Here is a 19,585-nt window from a genome sequence, read left to right on the forward strand (position 1 = left end):
TTCTTTGCTGTTCTCCCAACGTGAGACTCTGAAGGCTGCAGCCCTCATCCAGGCAGAAAATTCCCGGCGAATTTTCCTCGCAGTTTCTCCCGAATTCCACCAGGGGGCAGCAGAGGAGGAGGCAACGACACCCAGCCAGCCAAACGTGGCTGGGCGGGGCTGGGGAAGAAGGGGAGGGGTTCCGCTTCCGAGGGGGCTTACTGCTTCCGCTTCCGGCGACTTGGAGGTTAGGACGCTGACACGAGGATGGACGCCTTAGTTGCTCATTGTTCCGCGAGGCTGCTGCAGCAGGTAGTACCGCATGGGGCCGGTGGGAAGGTTTGAAAGGGAGGCCCCAGGGCCCGGCTCCCGCCCGGGCAGCACCAAAACAACGGCAGCGAGGCGGGGACCGAACTGCTCCCTCGCGACAGGGGCAGCGGAGTCCCCATACACGGGCCTGCGCTGCCTCGGAAGTTAATGCCCTCCCAGGAACGCTTTCCAAGAGATGGGAGAGGAAGAACCCTGGGTTCCCAGGCCCGGGTGACAGTGACGTCCAGCGAGGCGGAGGGTCCCCCTCTCTTTGACACCCGCAAGCCAGCATCTACAGTGGGGCTGGAGCCTGGCGTGTCGGGTCCCACCTCAACCAGTGCTGGTCCTTCCCCGAACACGCCCGCTCTGGCGGGGGAAGTGCGGGAACACACAAAGAGGAAAGTGGAGGGAGAGCAGGAGCCCTGGGCCCTGTTTGCAGCTCAGCACCCCATTCTGTCCATGATACTGTGCCATAGGAATCCTGAGATTCTTCTCAGTCCATGCAGGGGCTGATTATCAAGCTGGGGTTTGCTTCTTGCTTTCAGTATTCGTGGGGAAAGAACTGCAAGAGCTTGTCGAGAATTGACAGTTTCCTTACATTCTAGGTGCAGGTGGGGAAGGGTGGGAGGATGGGGACCGCTTCTTTGCTAAATCCGTCACAAGTTGGTCAAGTAAATTGTCACATTCTTTATTGTTTCGAGTCATATGGCCTTTTTCAGTGTGGGGACATAGGTATACTCTTTGGGTTGTGATAAGAATGGAGATGATTTCTGAAAAGTGTTGAGCTCTGTGCCTGGAACACAGTATGCTCATTTATGGCACACTGTGTTTTTTGTCTTTGCTGTAATTGTGCCCAGATAAACAGTCAAATTTAAAGTGAGGAATCTCTCCTTGAATAACGAAGTTAGTTAGGTAGCTTTATGTCTTTTGGTAGTTTTATTTCTTTTGAATTGACCTGTCTTTAGTTTGGGGTATTAGAGTAAAACATCTGGTCTAGAACTTAAGACACTGGAAAGAAAGAGAGGATAAAAGGGGAAAGTCCTTTTGTCTCAGAAAAGGCAAAAGTGGAGGGACTTGAACCAAAGAAACAAGCCATCTGAAGGTGATCCCATTGCAGGCTTAACACTCCTGTTCCTCCCCTCCAACACATACAAATACTTTTTTCTTACCAAGGATAGTATTCCTAATGTCATCAAAAAACTCAGAGAAAAACCACAACTTATCAAAGGCAAAGTCCTTAATTGCTACCACCTCTACCATGCTCAGGTGGAGAGGAGGGGAGATGAGGAAGTAAGTTTATGGTTCAATTTATCACATCTGGGAGTTATCAATCATGATGGACCAAGGTGGCTGTTCTTTCCTAGGAAAAAGAGATTAAGTTTCTGACTGCTGAAATTGATCGGTTGAAAAACTACAGCTGTTCAGAAGCTTCTGCAGATTTGGAGAAGTTGCGGGAAGAAAATTTAAAATTAAAGTATCGACTGAATATCCTTCGAAAAGTGAGTACTCTGGGCTTTGGTTTCATTCTACAGTTTAAACTGTTGTGTCTTTTTAAAAATCCTTGTTAGCGAAGATACTGAAAGAAATTTGGCAAAAGGACTTAAACCCTGTCCTTTCCCCCTGCATTAGACAAGTTAGGAGTAAGTTGTTGGTGCAGATAATGGAGAAATTGCTGTTTTCTCTCTGGGGCCCTTGAAATGTTTTCATCATACTAATGTTTAGCCAGCTTAATTTTCAGTAATCGCTTATATCAAATCAAAATATTTTTAACTACACCCACAGTCCTTCTCTGCTTTAAGTTGGTTATTTTACAGTTTTATTTTTTGTATTTTACAGTGTCATATTTGTGGGAAGTTTCTTTTCCTGTTAGTATTTTGGTACATTTTTTCCCATGAAGCTTGTGTTGTATTGGTTATTTCATGACTTCATAATCTTAACAGTTTATTGATTTTGTCAAAAAATTGAGCTTGCTTCCGTTGGGGCTTTAATTCCTTGGCCTGCTTTTCAGGTCTACTGATGACACATCCTGGGCGATGGCCTCACTCCCTTGATTGTTCTGCTCTGTGTGTTCTCTACTACTTTCAGGCAGGCTACACTGGCATTATACCTTTTTTCCAAAGCTTACTCTTATTTATTCATCTTAGACTCTGCCTGCCCCACTGCCATGAAATCTTTTTTTATTGCCTACTGTGATCTCTTATGCTTAAAATCGCTTTGAGTCTTCTAAAATTAAAAAATTCCATTTCCAGGGAATTGTCCCCAAAATATCTCAACCTTTCTGATTACCTCATTCATTCTGCACTTATTTATATTCATTTCTCTATTTCAAGTCGAAACTACTGTTAAATACCTGATATGTGCTGGAAGCTAGGAGGGAAAAGATACAAAAGGAAGTGTATTCTTTTGTTGTTGTTGGAGTATAATTGGTTTATAGCGTTGTGTTAGTTTCTCCTTTACAACAACTGTGAGTCAGCTGTATGTGTACACATACACCCTCTCTCTTGGACCTCCTTCCCACCCCTCCAATCCTCTGCTACACAACACATGTGTTATATCCTTCAAAAAGGGAGTACTCTGGGCTTTGGTTTCATCCTACAATTTAAATTATGGTGTCTTTTAAAAAAATCCTTGTTAGCGAAGATTCTGAAATTTGATAAAAAAAAAGTCTCAAACCGTCTTTTCCCCCTGCATTACACAAGTTAAGAGTAAGTTGTTGGTGCACATAATGGAGAACTTGAGCTCCCTGCGCTGCGCAGCAGGCTCTCACTAGCTGTTTTACCCATGGAGGTGCATTTATGTTGACCCTGATCTCCCGGCTTACCCCACCCTCACCATCCCACGCTTGCACGTCCGCTCTCTATCTCTGCTTATCTATTCCTGCCCTGGAACTAGGTTCATTTTTCTAGATTTCACATACATGGATTATATACAGTATTTGTTTTTCTCTCTCTGACTTACTACACTCCGTTTGACAGACTTAGATCCATCCACATCTCTACAAATCTCCCATTGAGCTGTCTTTTTTTTTTCCAAGATTAAGTCTTACATTAGTATTTATTAGAATGACAGGTACAGCTTTTCATCAGTGACAATGTTAAGGTTGCTATGTGATGGTGCTCTTGTTACAAAATCACAGATTTTGAGTTATCTCCTGATGCTAATTTTCTTATTAGTTCTGTTGATTTAGGAGAGTTTTTTAGTTAGTTAGTTTGTTTGTTTTGCATAATGTGATGTTTCAGAATGCTTATATTGAATTGTAGCAAAGATGCTTGTACCATATGTAACATTTCTTCACCTCATGGAAGTTAACATTTTAAGGGAGAAGAGAGTATTCACCTTGAATCCTGGCTTTGCCTCTTGCCTTTATCATTTTTGGCAAGTTACTTAATCTCTAACCCACAAGGAAATGGTGATAGTAGTCACAAGCTCCATTTTTGTTACGTAGGTGACGTAAGGTAATGCACATCAATAAAGCACTTGACTCTGCTCTTAAATCACTCAGGAGTACTCAGTTCAGTACTGCCCGAATAATAGTTTTCATTATTGTTGCCACTCATGTTACGTATTGACATTTTGGCTGATGGAGACTCATGGTTCGTGTGTAGGCAGCACGTTCATTTGTGTTTCTTCAGGAGCATGTCTGTAGTCGCCAATCGTCTTGACCAGCTGCATGGTGGGTACAGTGCTGGCTCCAGAACTCTCGTTGCTTAGGTGCCGTCTCCAACACTTCTGCAGCCACGTGGACTGTCACCTGTCAGGATAGAACCGTAAATAAGACACTTTCTTTGCAATCAGAGTACTTGGAGAAATTTCAAACCTGTCCAAAGACAGATAATTTGGAGAAAGTATGAAAAGTGCAATAATGGAGGTAGTTAATTAATTATATACCATCTTAAATGAGTGTATTCCACTTCTGAGAAGGTGAGAAATAGGAAGTACCACGGGGTTATTTAGCAGTAAGACAAAACAATCTGTTACTCTGATACATTAATATTACCCATCTGTATTTTTGACCTGTTTCATTTCATGCTTGAAAGGGTCAGCGTTTTAATGGAGAGATTAAATGTTTTTATTGTTTTTGTCCATAGAGCTTTCACTTCCAGCATTTGATAGGAAGTTATTTAGGATTGATTTTATATTATTTTCTCAGTGCTTTAGGAAGCTGAGAAAATCATCAGCCCCTTACTCCCTATTGCTGGCTTCTGTTATATTAAATAACTGTAGAAAGAAAGTACATGAGCATTTTTACATGTATGTCTTAGATGCTGTGGGATAGACTTGTCCTATTAATGCTTCTCAGCACATCCTAAATATGAGAGTGTTACACTATGAGTGTGTGTTACCTTTCAGTTTCAAGATACATGAAGGCTTCTTCAAATATTTGGGCAATTTTTGTATAAAGTTTATTAACATTTACATTCTTTTCTTACAGAGTCTTCAAGCAGAAAGGAACAAACCAACCAAGAATATGATTAACATCAATAGCTGCCTAGAAGAGGTCTTTGGTTGTGCCATTAAGGCTGCCTATCCAGTTTTGGAAAATCCTCCACTGATAGTGACTCCAAGTCAGCAGCCCAAGTTTGGGGACTATCAGTGTAATAGTGCTATGGGCATCTGTCAGGTAATTATATTATTATAAAGCATTCTTTGTGGTTTGATTTTCTTAAGCATTACAGTTATCATTGTGCGCGTGCGTGCGTGCTCAGTCATGTCCGTCTCTTTTGCAACCTCATGGACTGTAACCTGTCACGCTCCTCTGCCCGTGGGATTTCTCAGGCGAGAATACTGGAGTGCATTACCATTTCCTTCTCCAGGGAGCTTCCTGACTCGGGGATCAAACCATCAGCAGGCAGATGCTTTACCACTGAGCCACCTGGGAAGCCCATAATTATCATTATCATTTACATAAATAATAGAGTGTTGTATCCTCAGTGAAAGCATTTTCCACAGTTCTGAAAAGCTTGAGGAAAGGGAATGTGCGTTTTTAATTTTTTTTAAGTACAAATTTTAATATTTAAATTATATATACTCAGTATTTAAGGAAATAGCTGATACTGTTTTGTTTTGGCACATTTCTCCTTTTGTGTCCAGGATAGCTGAGTTATTGTTGAGGGATTAGAAGTTAGCTAATTAGCACCAGGATTCCCATCAAATATTTGATGGAGCTGTGTCTTTGAGATAGGCTGGTGTATTTCATATTCAGTCAGAGGAGTTCCCTGTTTTTAATAGCTAATGTGTTAGTTTATTGCCCTTTGTTTGGGACTTTTTTGATTTCTTTTCATTGCTGAATAGAAAGGCTTCGTCTAAAGAGATCAGATTTTTTTTCTAGATAACTTTTCTGTGTCTGTGCTGGAGTTAAGTTTATAAGAATGCTATTTACTACTCAAATCTGAATATTGCACACTTTGATGATTTGAAAATTAGAAAAGTAAATATCCTGGAAATGGGCATTATAACTAAAGTCTTCATTAGGAAGTTCTAGATAGCTGTGGCAGCTCATTCTGGAAAGAGGTGCTTTGGTTGGGCACTTTTCCGTTCCCCCCGGCACTGTTGCTGCTTGACTCTCTCTCTTCACAAGGGCATTGGGCTCTGCTCCTACCTTGTGATGAGCCTTGTGTCGGGTGAGTCTGACGCTTTGTCAGCCATGCGCTTCCTAGGAATTTGCTGAGACCTGTTGTGTAATCAATCATTTCTTTTTTATAGATGCTTAAAACCAAGGAACAGAAAGTTAACCCAAGAGAAATTGCTGAAAACATTGTTAAACACCTCCCAGACAATGAATATATTGAGAAAGTTGAAATTGCTGGTCCTGGTATGTTATAATTACTCTAAAGTAGTCGTATTGATTGCTGAGTCCTTTTGAAATAAGAAAACCATTTTAAATATAAACATAAGGTTAAAACTCATGTACTGAACAAGATGATGAACGCACCTTGGATTGGGAGTTAGGAAACTGCGGTTTTAAACTAGACCTACTCACCTGGTTGTGGATGAGTTACTTTATTGCCCTGTTGCTCAGTTTCTCTTCAGCAAAAAGGAGATAAGTGATGGCAGATATTCTGTGGCAGAATGATCGTTTGTTTTCTGTGAAGAGTTAAACCGTTTGCTGGGAGTGAAGGGGTTGTGCATTCAGTAGGAAGCTTTCAGGAAAGTGGTGAAACTAGATGTGGAAACAGCGAGCTTATAAGAGGGCTCGAGCCAAGGCCCCAGGTGGTTTAGAAGCCAGAAAAGTTTCACCAGAGCCACACTAGGCTTCTGGAGCCAGCATAAGTGAAATTGAGAAGTCCTTTGGGAGTGAGCAATCTTCAAGTTTGGAGGCTGTCTGATTTTTTTTTTCGTCTCTGTTTTTCTTTAGGTTTTATTAATATCCACTTAAGAAAGGGCTTTGTATCACAACAGTTGACCAATCTCTTGGTGAATGGTGTTAAAATACCTGCCATTGGAGAGAACAAAAAGGTATATGTATATTTTCTTTGATTGATAGCATAATACATTAGAATTCTATTAGCTGTAGCTAAGAATGGCTTTCACTTTTTATATTGAGATTTAATCATTCATATTTTGAGATTATGAACATAGCTGTGAAGTAACCTTTCCACTGGGTCTTTTTTTTGAAGTCTGGGATCTTCTGCCAGCGTTCAGTAGGGGATCTGTAGGAGTTGCTCCACGTGCAGATGTGTTTTTGATGTATTTGTGGGGAGGAAGACAATCTCCATATCGACTCCATGAATCGACCCCATGAATCGCAGCACGCCAGGCCTCTCTGTCCATCACCAACTCCCCGAGTTCACTCAGAATCACGTCCATCGAGTCAGTGATGCCATCCAGCCATCTCATCCTCTGTCGTCCCCTTCTCCTCCTGCCCCCGATCCCTCCCAGCATCAGAGTCTTTTCCAATGAGTCAACTCTTCGCATGAGGTGGCCAAAGTACTGGAGTTCCAGCTTTAGCATCATTCCTTCCAAAGAAATCCCAGGGCTGATCTCCTTCAGAATGGACTGGTTGGATCTCCTTGCAGTCCAAGGGACTCTCAAGAGTCTTCTCCAACACCACAGTTCAAAAGCATCCATTCTTCAGCTCTCAGCCTTCTTCACAGTCCAACTCTCACATCCATACATGACTACTGGAAAAATCATACCCTTGACTAGATGGACCTTAGTCGGCAAAGTAATGTCTCTGCTTTGGAATATGCTCTCTAGGTTGGTCATAACTTTCCTTCCAAGGAGTAAGCATCTTTTAATTTCATGGCTGCAGTCACCATCTGCAGTGATCTTGGAGCCCTAAAAAGTAAAGTCTGACACTGTTTCCACTGTTTCCCTATCTATTTCCCATGAAGTGATGGGACCGGATGCCATGATCTTCATTTTCTGAATGTTGAGCTTGAAGCCAACTTTTTCACTCTCTTTCACTTTCATCAAGAGGCTTTTTAGTTCCTCTTCACTTTCTGCCATAAGGGTGGTATCATCTGCATATCTGAGGTTATTGATATTTCTCCCGGCAATCTTGATTCCAGCTTGTGTTTCTTCCAGTCCAGCGTTTCTCATGATGTACTCAGCATAGAAGTTAAATAAGCAGGGTGACAATATACAGCCTTGACGTAGTCCTTTTCCTATTTGGAACCAGTCTGTTGTTCCATGTCCAGTTCTAACTGTTGCTTCCTGACCTGCATACAGATTTCTCAAGAGGAGGTCAGGTGGTCTGGTATTCCCATCTCTCTCAGAATTTTCCACAGTTCATTGTGATCCACACAGTCAAAGGCTTTGGCATAGTCAATAAACCAGAAATAGATGTTTTTCTGGAACTCTCTTGCTTTTTCCATGATCCAGCGGATGTTGGCAGTTTGATCTCTGGTTCCTCTGCCTTTTCTAAAACCAACTTGAACATTAGGAATTTCACAGTTCACGAATTGCTGAAGCCTGGCTTGAAGAATTTTGAGCATTACTTAAGTCCCCCTTCCCCTGGGTCTTTTTTTTTTTTTCGGTTTTCCCACTTGAGTTTTATTTGGGTAGACCCGGGGACAGAGAGGGCCTGCACCTAAAAGAAGGTGTTGAGCCTCTTGGTGGCGAAGCATGGCTTGTGCTGGCGACGGAGGGCCTGGTGCGGCAGTGGGAACCTGATCTTAGAGTCTTGGAACTGCTTGACCGCTGGTTGACGGTACTTGCTGGCTGCCATCTCCTCCGCCTTCACGATCTGGATTGAGTGGGCCCGGGCTCGGTGCCAGTGCCCATGTCTTGGTAGCTCTGGGTGACGGCACCAGCTGTGGTCAGGCCCCGGCACTCCCGGCCGTGGGTGTCACTGTGGGAGTCACAGTGAAGCCAGATGCCAGAGTTCTTCACCCGCAGGGGAGGTTTCTCGAACACCTGTCCACAGTAGACCATTTTCCCCAAGGATTTCTTCATCGTCTTCAGTGGAGACACAAAAGTACCAGAAGCAGGACTTGGCAACAGCGTGATTAGACACAAAAATTCTCATACGATAGAGGGGCGGCATGCGGTGTTTGTGGGTCGGCAGGCAGCACCCCACCATGTTATATTCGCAAAGGGTCCCTGAGGCCTTCGTGGAACTCTGCCCACAATCGCCATCACCCTTGAAAAAGCTCCCCTGGGTCTTAATTGCTATGTGATTTTTGTTTTCATTCCCCAAGGCATTTGAGGTAGCCAGCTGTTATTTATGAGTTGTCTCTGAAATAAAGAATAGATAACTTATTTAAACAGATTTGATTATTTTTCAATTAATGATGGACAAGTTCCATCAGAAATCCTAACAGTTGAATTACAATCCAAGCTAACGTTTAAGCCTTGTTTATTATTAAATGTTATTAATGAATGTGTTACCAAAAGAAAATGTTTATACCCCTCTCTAAAAAATCTTTATTATTTATCCCAGGTTATAGTTGATTTTTCCTCTCCCAACATAGCTAAAGAGATGCATGTAGGCCACCTCCGGTCAACAATCATAGGCGAGAGTGTGTGCCGCCTCTTTGAGTTTGCAGGATATAACGTGCTGAGGTATGTACTCTTGCCTTTCTTTGAAGATTTCTATAGAAAAGAAAGTTATCACTAGAGAAAGAATCTTTGATTCAATCAGTGATTCTTAAGTGTCTGCTTCATAATCACCCAGTAGGCTTTTAAATTATATCTGTGGCCCATCCTCTGGACTAACAGCTATTAAGACTTGGGGTGGGTGTAGAACCAAGGGGAAAACCCCCTCATTTGTTGCACAGATATTCCTCGAGTGTCTTCTGTATACTGCAGCTGCTGCTAAGTCACTTCAGTCGTGTCCGACTCTGTGTGACCCCATAGACGGCAGCCCACCAGGCTGCCCTGTCCCTGGGATTTTCCAGGCAAGAATACTGGAGTGGGGTGCCATTGCCTTCTCCAAAGCATGAAAGTGAAAAGCGAAAGTGAAGTCCCTCAGTCATGCCCGACTCTTAGCGACCCCATGGACTGCAGCCTACCAGGCTCCTCCGCCCATGGGATTTTCCAGGCAAGAGTACTGGAGTGGGGTGCCATTGCCTTCTCCGTCCTGTATACTAGAAGTTTATATTTTAGTGGGAGAGGTAAGCAAGAAACAGATTGTACTGGACCTTGTAGGCTATGGTAGGAAATTGCCGTTTTATTAAATGCAGTGGGAAGCTTTTGGAGAGTCTTAGTAGGGCATATAATCTGATTAGAGATTGCCCTGGTTTCTTTCAATAAACTAGGCAAAAAAGGGAAAAAGGACTATAGTAATTAATTAGAAGTCTGTTTTAATAATCCAGCTAAGAGATGATCTGATGGTTTGAGGTTAGGTGAAAGCAGTGAGGAATGAGAAGTGATTGGATTGATACATTTTGAAGAATTTTGTCCATTGATATTTGGGAACTACTAAATTATACTCAAATAATTGGTTGAAAAGTTACATTTTCATAAAATTATGGTAATGACCAACATTGACCTGGCTGCCACTCTCCCAGTTAACTACGCAATAAACAGATCACAGTCCATTCATAGGAGCTTCATTCAGCAAATCCTGTAGGCCAGGTGTTTGCAGGCTCATTACTGGGTATCTAATGACAAACATAACAGACCTTGTCTTTGCCTCTCAGACCAGATGAGGAAACACCTCCATAAAAAGAACACTACTAAACGTGATGTGCTGGCACTTAACGTTTGTGGTTCCTAATGGAATTTCAGTTCAGTCACTCAGTCGTGTCCAACTCTTTGCAGCCAACCCCATGGACTGCAGGATGACAGGCTTCCCTGTCCATGACCAACTCCCGGAGCTTGCTCAGACTCAAGTTCATTGAGTCGGTGATTCTATCCAACCATCTCCCCCTGTATCATCCCCTTCTCCTCCCATCTTCAGTCCTTTCCCAGCATCAAAGTTTTGGAGTTTCAGCTTGAGCATCAGTCCTTCCAATAAATATTCAGGACTGATTTCCTTTAGGATTGGCTGGTTTGATCTCCTTTCAGTCCAAGGGCCTCTCGGGAGTCTTCTCCAACTCTACCGTTAAAAAGCATCAATTCTTTGGCACTCAGTCTTCTTTATAGTCCAGTTCATGTTTATAATTTTTAAGTGGTTTTATGTTCTGTGTTTGATATTAGATTAAACCATGTAGGAGATTGGGGAACCCAGTTTGGCATGCTCATAGCACACCTGCAAGATAAATTTCCAGATTACCTAACAGTTTCACCTCCCATTGGGGATCTTCAGGCTTTTTATAAGGTTTGGTACCATTTATTTTTGTATTCTTTGTGTGTCTATCAGTTATCATACTTGCTTTCCCTAGGGAGTTTTAAATGGTATTTGAAACTATTATGGGGTTAAATAAAAGTTGCTCCATTCTCTGTTCCTCAGTATAACATGTTTGCTTTTATTGATGGATGTTAAAAATTTAAATCTATAGCATTACCCATTCTTATAGGAGTTTCTTAGTCAAAATAAATTTTAGTATTTAAAAATTGTGATGTTGCTGTTATCTTCCTGATTCTGTATATTTTGAAAGCATTATTAAGTATAAACAGTTTTTTAAAGACAAATTTAAAATAAACCATAATTTTAAATAAATCACTGTAGTAAACAGTCTTTGACTCTTTCACTTAACCATATATAAACTTGTTATATCAATTGTGGTTATAATATCGTTTTTGTATTGTACCTATTTAGAGTTTTATTGTACTCTTTCATGTTACTTTGTGACCACGTCTTATTTTGGAGTTGTGGACCAAAGTGTATGCTCCTTATTATTTGTTTTTTTCCCCCCATTTTGGGGATGCTAGTAAGTAACTTCATGTTTTTACTTGTAGGTTTTCTTGTAGGTTATACCTACATATTTCTACATGTAGGTTTTCTCGTCTTTAAAAGTGTTTTCTTATGATAGAGTCCCAAGAATAGGATTACTGTATTAAATAATATAGTACTTAAAACTTTTCTTGGTTGGTTGGTAATTGGCTTTTTTAGAGGCTTTTTATATCTTTTGGTATGTATTTTCTAATGAAAAGATTGAAAATTGTGTACTGATAACAGTTAGGTGAAATAGCTGTTATAATCTGCTGGGATTTTGTGCACTGAATACAATGGGCAAATCTATTAATGCCATAAAATATTTAAAACACTTTGCTGAATTTTAATACCAAGGATAAAAGAAAAACCGTATGTTTATAGTTTTTAAAACATACAGATCTGTGATTGCAAAGAGATATCTAGAATTTTCATCAGAATGTTATTGCTGGTTAGTTTGGGATAGGGTTAACAATAGTATTTTTTTTAATAAGCACGTATTGCTTTCAAAGTAGATATGAACCAGTGAAAGCAATGTTCTTTTTTTGGTTGCACATGGTCTTTGTTGCTGCACAAGGGCTCTCTCTAGCTGCAACCAGCGGGGTCTCCTCTCTGGTTGGTGTGCCCCGGCTCCTCTTGTTGCAGAATCCACACTTCAGGCTCTTGGGCCTCAGTAGCTGTGGCGCACAGGCTTAGTTGCCCCATGGCATGTGGCGTCTTCCCAGACCAGGGATCAAACCTGTGTCCTCTGCACTGGCAGGCAGATTTTTATCTACTGTGCCACCAGGGAAGTCCATGGTTTTATTTTTAATTACCCCCCCCCAAAAAAATTATTCAGAATGGAAAATAGAGCCTGGAAAATTCAGCCTCCTGTGTTAGTTATACATTGTAATTCTTCTGGAACAAGCACTAGTGTGAACTGGAAAGGTAGAGGTAGCATTGTGATCAAATGTTATATTTTTAAGGAAAATTATTTCAGAAGCAATAATTGGATTTTATTAGCACATTAATATGTAACAACATTCTTTGACTGTTAGGATAGAACACTTGTTGTTCAACAGATCTAAATTTTTACTTCCTCTGGTTTTTTTGTGGGATTATTTTATTTTTTAGAAATGTGTTTTATCTAGAAATATGGGGCTGATTGTTTACAAACCTTACCTTTTTAAATATAGGAATCCAAGAAGAGATTTGATACTGAGGAGGAATTTAAGAAGCGAGCATATCAGTGTGTTGTTTTGCTCCAGAGTAAAAATCCAGACATCATAAAAGCTTGGAAACTTATCTGTGATGTCTCCCGCCAAGGTAAGCTTCTGGGCTTTGTTTATTTATCCAGCAAGTACTACTGCGTGTAGTTCCTTGAGTATTCAGCATTGACTTTGAATGATGTATTAAATTTTCAGGGGCTAACAAATAGATTACTTTTTTCTTACATATTTTCTGAAATTAAAACTACAAAGAAAGTTTATAAAGACAGGCAGGTGCAAAATTTAATTTCTTTAGAAGTCAGGAGAAATTAGTAAGAAAAAAAGTAGAAAGGAAAAAGATGCTATTCACATTAAGCATCCAAAGCTATAAAATCCTTACAAATAAATCTATCCAGAAATGTGTAGAGCTAAAATGAAGGGAAATACACACCAGGGTGGAACAGAATGTTTGGGTAGAGTGTCACGCTGCGTCCCCTAGTTCTCCATACTCATTTGTGGTTCAAGACAGTTCTGAGTGTTCAGAGTTGCCAGTGTTATTTGAAAGGTCACTTTGAAGAACAGATGAACACAAATAGCCAGTAGATCTTTGGAAAAGGCTGGTGGCTGTTTTGCCACACGAAGCAGTAAAATGTATTGTGTTACTGTAGGTTATCTTGTGTCACTAATGTGCAGCTAGACAAAAAGATAAATGGTACCAATTAGGAAAAACTGTAAGAAAATTCAGTGAACAGTTGATCTCCAAATAGGAAAGGCTTTTTTTTTTTGCCTTATCGTTTACGTTTTCTAAGTACATTTAAAAAAAATTACATGAGGTATTTCTTTGGAGGAAAAGAAAATGTAGACAGGAAAAAAGAAAATAAGCTAGCTGTATTCCTACCCTCTGTTAATAATTTTGATATGTATCTTGCAATATTTTCTTCACATTTTGAAAATGGCAATATGTATATAATATTCTATAGCATACATTTTAATGAAATTAATTTTCTTTCAAATGTTTCAATTAAATAATAAATTTCCTTGAAGGTAAGAGGCATGTTTTCTCTTTTTAAATTATACATTCTCTATTTTACGACTTTTTCCCTAGAGTTTAATAAAATCTATGAGGCATTGGACATCTCTTTAGTAGAGAGGGGAGAATCCTTCTATCAAGATAAGATGCATGATATTGTAAAGGAATTTGAAGATAGAGGTAAGCACTTTTTTTTTTTAACTTGATTATACAAATTTTCAAACATAGGCAAAAGCAGAAAGAATATTATAGTGACATCCCAGCTTCATGCACTTGTCACCAACTTAATTATGAACACAGGCAGACCTTATTGTGTCTGTTACCTTCCTATGTACACTGCTTATATTATATAATTTCTTCTATAACTGCTTTGGTTTGTCTCTGAAACAACAGACCCTTCATCCCACCCCAAAATCATGAGAGCATTATCATGATAGCATTATCACTCCATGACAATACTTCTTTCTTTCTTTTTTTGTTACTTGGCTACGTCAGGTCTTGGTCACATCATGTGGAATCTTTCATTGCAGTGAACGGACTCTCTTGTGGCACATGGGCTTCAGTAGTTGCTCTGTGCTCTGGCCCGCTGGCTTAGTTGCTCTGTGACGTGTGGGATCTTAGTTCTTGACCAGGGATTGGATCCTAGTTCCGTGACCAGGGATTGAAGCCATGCCCCTACATTGCAAGGCAGCTTCTTAACCACTGGACCACCAGGGGAAGTCCCAGTGATTTCTTAATAGCAAGTCATGGGTTCACATTTCCTAAGCTGATTCATATTTTTTAATTATAAGTATTTTTTCAGAGCCTGCACATTACATTTGTTTAATATAAAATTTGTTAAGTCATGGGTTTCTCTCCATAGCCCCACACTTTTTTCTCATGTATTATTGAAGAAACTAGGCCATTTGTCTTACAGAGATTTCCATATGGTGTTGTGTGGCATAATTCCTCTATCTGTATTTTCTAAAGAGGCTAGATTAAACTCTGGTTTGTGTTTTCTTTTCTTCACTTGTTTTGTCTTGAATTTGTGAGAATGCCACTTTTTAGTTGACTCTCTTGTTACGATGTTAAGATGAACTAGTGGGTTCAGGTGTTGTCAGCCTGATCTACCCTTTAATTTCCCCACTAGACTTTCCTCTAGTGGCTTTAGCAGCTACTGATGGTCATGGCTTGGTTCTGTTATTTTATTAGAGGTTGGGAAATGCAGCATTCTGTCATTTCTTTGTTACCTGGAATTCCCTGTGTAGAAGTTGGTCACATAATCATTTTGGTTAAACAGAAGTACGGTTCATAGGAGGCAAACAGTGTAAATGCTTGGTTCTTTCTTTTTGATTTACCAGTTTTCAGAATAGTAAACTAATTTTCTTAATATCTTCCAGATGTAACAACTGGATTATTTTTAGCATTATTGTAAATTAGGTTTAATATATTTTATATTTTCCAACTGTTTACCTTTATTTTTTTAATACTCAAATTGTCTTGTATTTTGCTAATGGTAGTCTCCAGTGGCTTTCCTTTTTTCCCCCCTCGACCCTTACAGTTTTTGATGGTTTACTTGTTTTCTGGACACAATATTTTAGGATAAGTTTGTACATTTCCTGCCTTAATTGTGGATTCAGCCATTCTGTTAGCTCCAGGGAAGCTTAGTTCCTTGAATGAGAAATAATACTTATAATCACATTCTGGAAACTGGGGACCATACTTTTAAGATAAGGACTTTTAAAAAATTGTTTTAACTTGAGATATAGTTGCTTTACAATTAATTTCTGCTTTACAGCAAAGTGACTCCGTTATATATATAAATTTTTTTTGTATTTTCCATTATTTATCACAGAATATTCATTTTAGTTACCTGTGCTATATGACAGAACCTTGTTTACCCATTCTATTTATAATAGTTTGGAACTGCTAACTCCAGACTCCCTTCCCTCCCTCAGCAACTACAAGCCTGTTCTCTGTGAGTCTGTTTCTGTTTCGTAGATAGATTCATTTGTATCATAGTTGAGAGTCCACATAGAAATTAGATCATGATATTTGTCTCTGTCTGACTTCACTCAGTATGACAATCTTTAGGTCTATCCGTGTTACTGTTAATGGCATGTCACTCTTTTATGGCTGAGTAGTGTTCCGTTGGATGTTCATGCCACGTCTTCTTTATCCACTCATCTGTCCATGCATATTTAGGTTGTTTCCATGTCTTGGCTATTATGAATAGTGCTGCTGTGAAGACAGGGGTGCGTGCATCCTTTTGAATTACAGTTTTATCCAGATATATGCCCAGGAATGAGATTGCTGGATCATACAGCAACTCTAGTTTTTGTTTATTGGGGAACCTCCATACTATTTGCCGTAATGGCTGCACCTGTTTATATTCCTACCAATAGTGTAAGAAGGTTCCCTTTTCTCTACACCCTTTCCAGCATTTGTTATTTGTAGACTTAGGTTAAAAAATTTTAATAGTGAGAAAAGAAGCTGGCCATGTTAGTCATGCTAGCAGAAAGGAGGAATTCAACAAAGCAAGGCAAAGCAAGCGTGGGGTCCTTAGAAATGGTTTAGGATATTGGAGGGAAACTGTATTCCTTGCTGTGAGGGGAAGATGAGAATCCAGTTGTCATAATGTGAGAAACCCTTTAATTATGACATTATTTTTTACTCATAACAAGAACAGTAATGTCCATTAAAGAAAGAAAAGCACAAAGAAGTTAGTAACTTCCCAAGGTTACATAGCTAATAACTACTAAGTCAAGATTCAAACCTGCCTGGGCAGTCTGGCTTCGGAGTTTGTTTTTAACCAGGATTTTATACTGCCTTCACCCTACCAAGCATCAGTTTTCTAAAATGTTTAAAAAGGAAAAAGGCAATAGTAATAGTATTTACTGCATAGAGTTATTGTGAAGGTTGAATTTAAGACGCAATATAGTGTTTAGCATATAGTAGCCCCACTGAGGAGAAGGATATGGTACCCCACTCCAGTACTCTTGCCTGGAAAGTCCCATGGATGGAGGGGCCCGGTAGGCTACAGTCCATGGGGTCGTGAAGAGTCAGACATGACTGAGCTACTTCACTTTCATGCACTGGAGAAGGAAATGGCAACCCACTCCAGTGTTCTTGCCTGGAGAATTCCAGGGACAGAGGAGCCTGGTGGGCTGCCGTCTATGGGGTCGCACAGAGTTGGACACGACTGAAGCGACTTAGCAGCAGCACACTCTGAAATATGGCTGTTTTTACCATCATGTTCCTTATTGTCCCTTCTTGCATCCAAGAATTTTGCCTTTTTCATCATGAGTGTATGAACATGATTTTATTTTTCCATTTTACTAGTCATTCCAGTGCTGAATCCTGCCATGTTTGTGCCCTGAACTCTGTTGTAGCTGTAACTCAAAAACTGTAAATGGATGAATACATTTTAAGAGGTAATGATAGAAATGGCATCTTTCTCCCAAAGGAAGCTATGGCTCCTGCTTGAAAGCAAAGCACAGATTTCCATGTTTTGTGTCTGCTGAGCAGGTGGACGACTCCTCATAGAATCAAATGCTCTATGAAGAGTTTGAGAGCCAGGTGTCGTGTTACTTTGGGAAACTACCAGGAACACTGCCTGGGTGCCCAGACACAGCTTCCTCTTTTTCTTTTTTCTTCTAGGACTTGTGCAAGTGGATGATGGCAGAAAGATTGTGTTTGTTCCGGGATGTTCTGTACCATTAACCATAGTAAAATCGGATGGAGGTTATACCTATGATACATCTGACCTGGCTGCCATTAAACAAAGACTGTTTGAGGAAAAAGCAGATATGATCATCTATGTGGTGGACAATGGACAGGTAAGTTTGTACATTTGTATCAACTTGCATTGTCTGTTTGGAGGTAAGGCAGTATGGTGAAGCATTTGGCACTCAAAAACCCTGTAAATTTTCCTCAAAGACAGAAATTCAGAAAAGTGATATGAGAGAGAGAGCAGGGTTTGAATTTGGCCAAACTTGTACACTTCTCAGTTTTCCCACTTGTCTCTGTAAACTAGGAAGGATGTTCCCTTATTCTCATATATAAGGAATAAAGAAGAGCTTCTATAACTTTACTTGCCTTAAAAGGTTAGTGAGTGATTTGAATTTTACAAATCATTATTCCTAAATAGAAGAGCTTTAAGTCATTTCTTAAATTAGAAAGCTTAGCAAGTAACTTTCTCTTTCTATTTCCTTATAGTCCTTACACTTCCAGACAATATTTGGTGCTGCTCAAATGATTGGTTGGTATGACCCTGAAGTAACTCGAGTGTCTCATGCTGGATTTGGTGTGGTGCTGGGGGAAGACAAGTAAGTCTGGAAATGTGAAGGTGGTAACAACATACCCACCCCCAGAATTCTTTAATGGAGACCATGTCATTTGATACCATAGTCTATATATGCTGTAGTATGTATGCAGCCAAGCTGTTTTGTACCTGTGTCTTATCACTGCCAGAGAGTGTAGCCTTTTAGGAAGAATTGAGAAATTTTTACATCTTCCATTTAATATTGTCTTAGGATCACTTAGTTATTTCATTACCACATCATTTTTGATTTGGTGACATGGCCTAAATTCTGCCATCACATAAAAGTGGGTGATGTTTCTAAAAGCTTCATGAAGTAGCTCAAGATGCTTAACACGCCAATGTGCAAAAGTCCTAAGCATATAAAAGGCAGGCTAAGCAGATAAAAGGCCTAGCCCCTACCGAAATAAATGTCAGGGTATTTATTTTAGATGTAAGGTTACATGCAGACAGAATACCTTAGATCAAACATAATTCTGTATAGCTGCACTTATTTTGTGATTGGAAGACACCTGGTCCTTAAGGTATTCATGGTCCTAAGAAAGTGCTAAAAATCAGATGCATGAGTTGAGTATTGCTTTATAGTGTCTTATTTTCCTGTTTTGTTTTCTTTTGACATTTAGATCATTATTCCTACAATTGGAAGAAAATTACCACATTTACTTTTTATGTCTGATATTTATCACCAGTAGTTATATGTTAGCATTTGTTTATCATGTAATGGCTAGAGGATTTTTTCTTTTCTTTTTTTTTTTTTTGTTTTGTTTTTATATAATTTATTTTTTTATTGAAGGATGATTGCTTTACAGAATTTTGTTGTTTTCTGTCAAACCTCAACGTGAACCAGCCATAGGTATACATATATCCCCTCACTGTTGAACTTCCTCCCTTCTCCCTCCCCTCTAGGTTGATAGAAAGCCCCTATTTGAGTTTTCTTAGCCATACAGCAAATGCCTGTCAGCTGTGTTACTCTTCCCATACATCTCACCCTCTCCCCATGTCCACAAGCCTAGTCTCTATGTCTGTTTCTCCATTGCTGCCCTGTAAGGAAATTCTTCAGTACCATTTTCCTAGATTCCATATATATGTGTTAGAATACGATGTTTATCTTTCTCTTTCTGACTTACCTCACTCTGTATATAGGTTCTAGGTTTATCCACCTCTTTAGAACTGACTCAAAGGCATTCCTTCTTATGGCTGTGTAGTATTCCATTGTGCATATGGACCACAACTTCATCTATTTATCTGTCGATGGACATCTAGGTTGCTTCCATGTTCCAGCTATAGTAAACAGTGCTGCAGTGAGCAATGGGATACACGTGTCTTTTTCAGTTTTGGTTTCCCCAGGGTATATGCCTAGGACTGGGATTGCTGGGTCATATGATGGTTTTATTCCTACTGTTTAAAGGAATCTCCATACCGTCCATACTGGCTCTATCAAATTTACATTTCCACCAACAGTGTAAGAGCGTTCACTTTTCTCCACACCCTCTCCAGCATTTATTGTTTGTAGACTTTTT

General features: G+C 39.9%; 1 protein-coding gene across 1 annotated transcript in view; it reads left to right on the forward strand.

Moving 5' to 3' along the window:
• The first annotated feature begins 215 nt into the window (after positions 1–215).
• The window catches only part of RARS1 (arginyl-tRNA synthetase 1), a 28,663-nt gene continuing 9,293 nt past the window's right edge, over positions 216–19,585 (forward strand). Inside the window, exons 1-11 of the mRNA XM_052643220.1 lie at positions 216–291; positions 1,653–1,787; positions 4,721–4,909; positions 5,992–6,100; positions 6,644–6,744; positions 9,173–9,294; positions 10,873–10,993; positions 12,724–12,853; positions 13,841–13,945; positions 17,405–17,583; positions 17,963–18,072. Coding sequence (XP_052499180.1) covers positions 247–291; positions 1,653–1,787; positions 4,721–4,909; positions 5,992–6,100; positions 6,644–6,744; positions 9,173–9,294; positions 10,873–10,993; positions 12,724–12,853; positions 13,841–13,945; positions 17,405–17,583; positions 17,963–18,072 — 1,346 coding nt within the window. The 5' untranslated portion in view covers positions 216–246. The remainder of the gene's footprint in view (positions 292–1,652; positions 1,788–4,720; positions 4,910–5,991; positions 6,101–6,643; positions 6,745–9,172; positions 9,295–10,872; positions 10,994–12,723; positions 12,854–13,840; positions 13,946–17,404; positions 17,584–17,962; positions 18,073–19,585) is intronic.

This window comes from Budorcas taxicolor, chromosome 7 (assembly GCF_023091745.1).
Source record: "Budorcas taxicolor isolate Tak-1 chromosome 7, Takin1.1, whole genome shotgun sequence".
NCBI lineage: Eukaryota > Metazoa > Chordata > Mammalia > Artiodactyla > Bovidae > Budorcas > Budorcas taxicolor.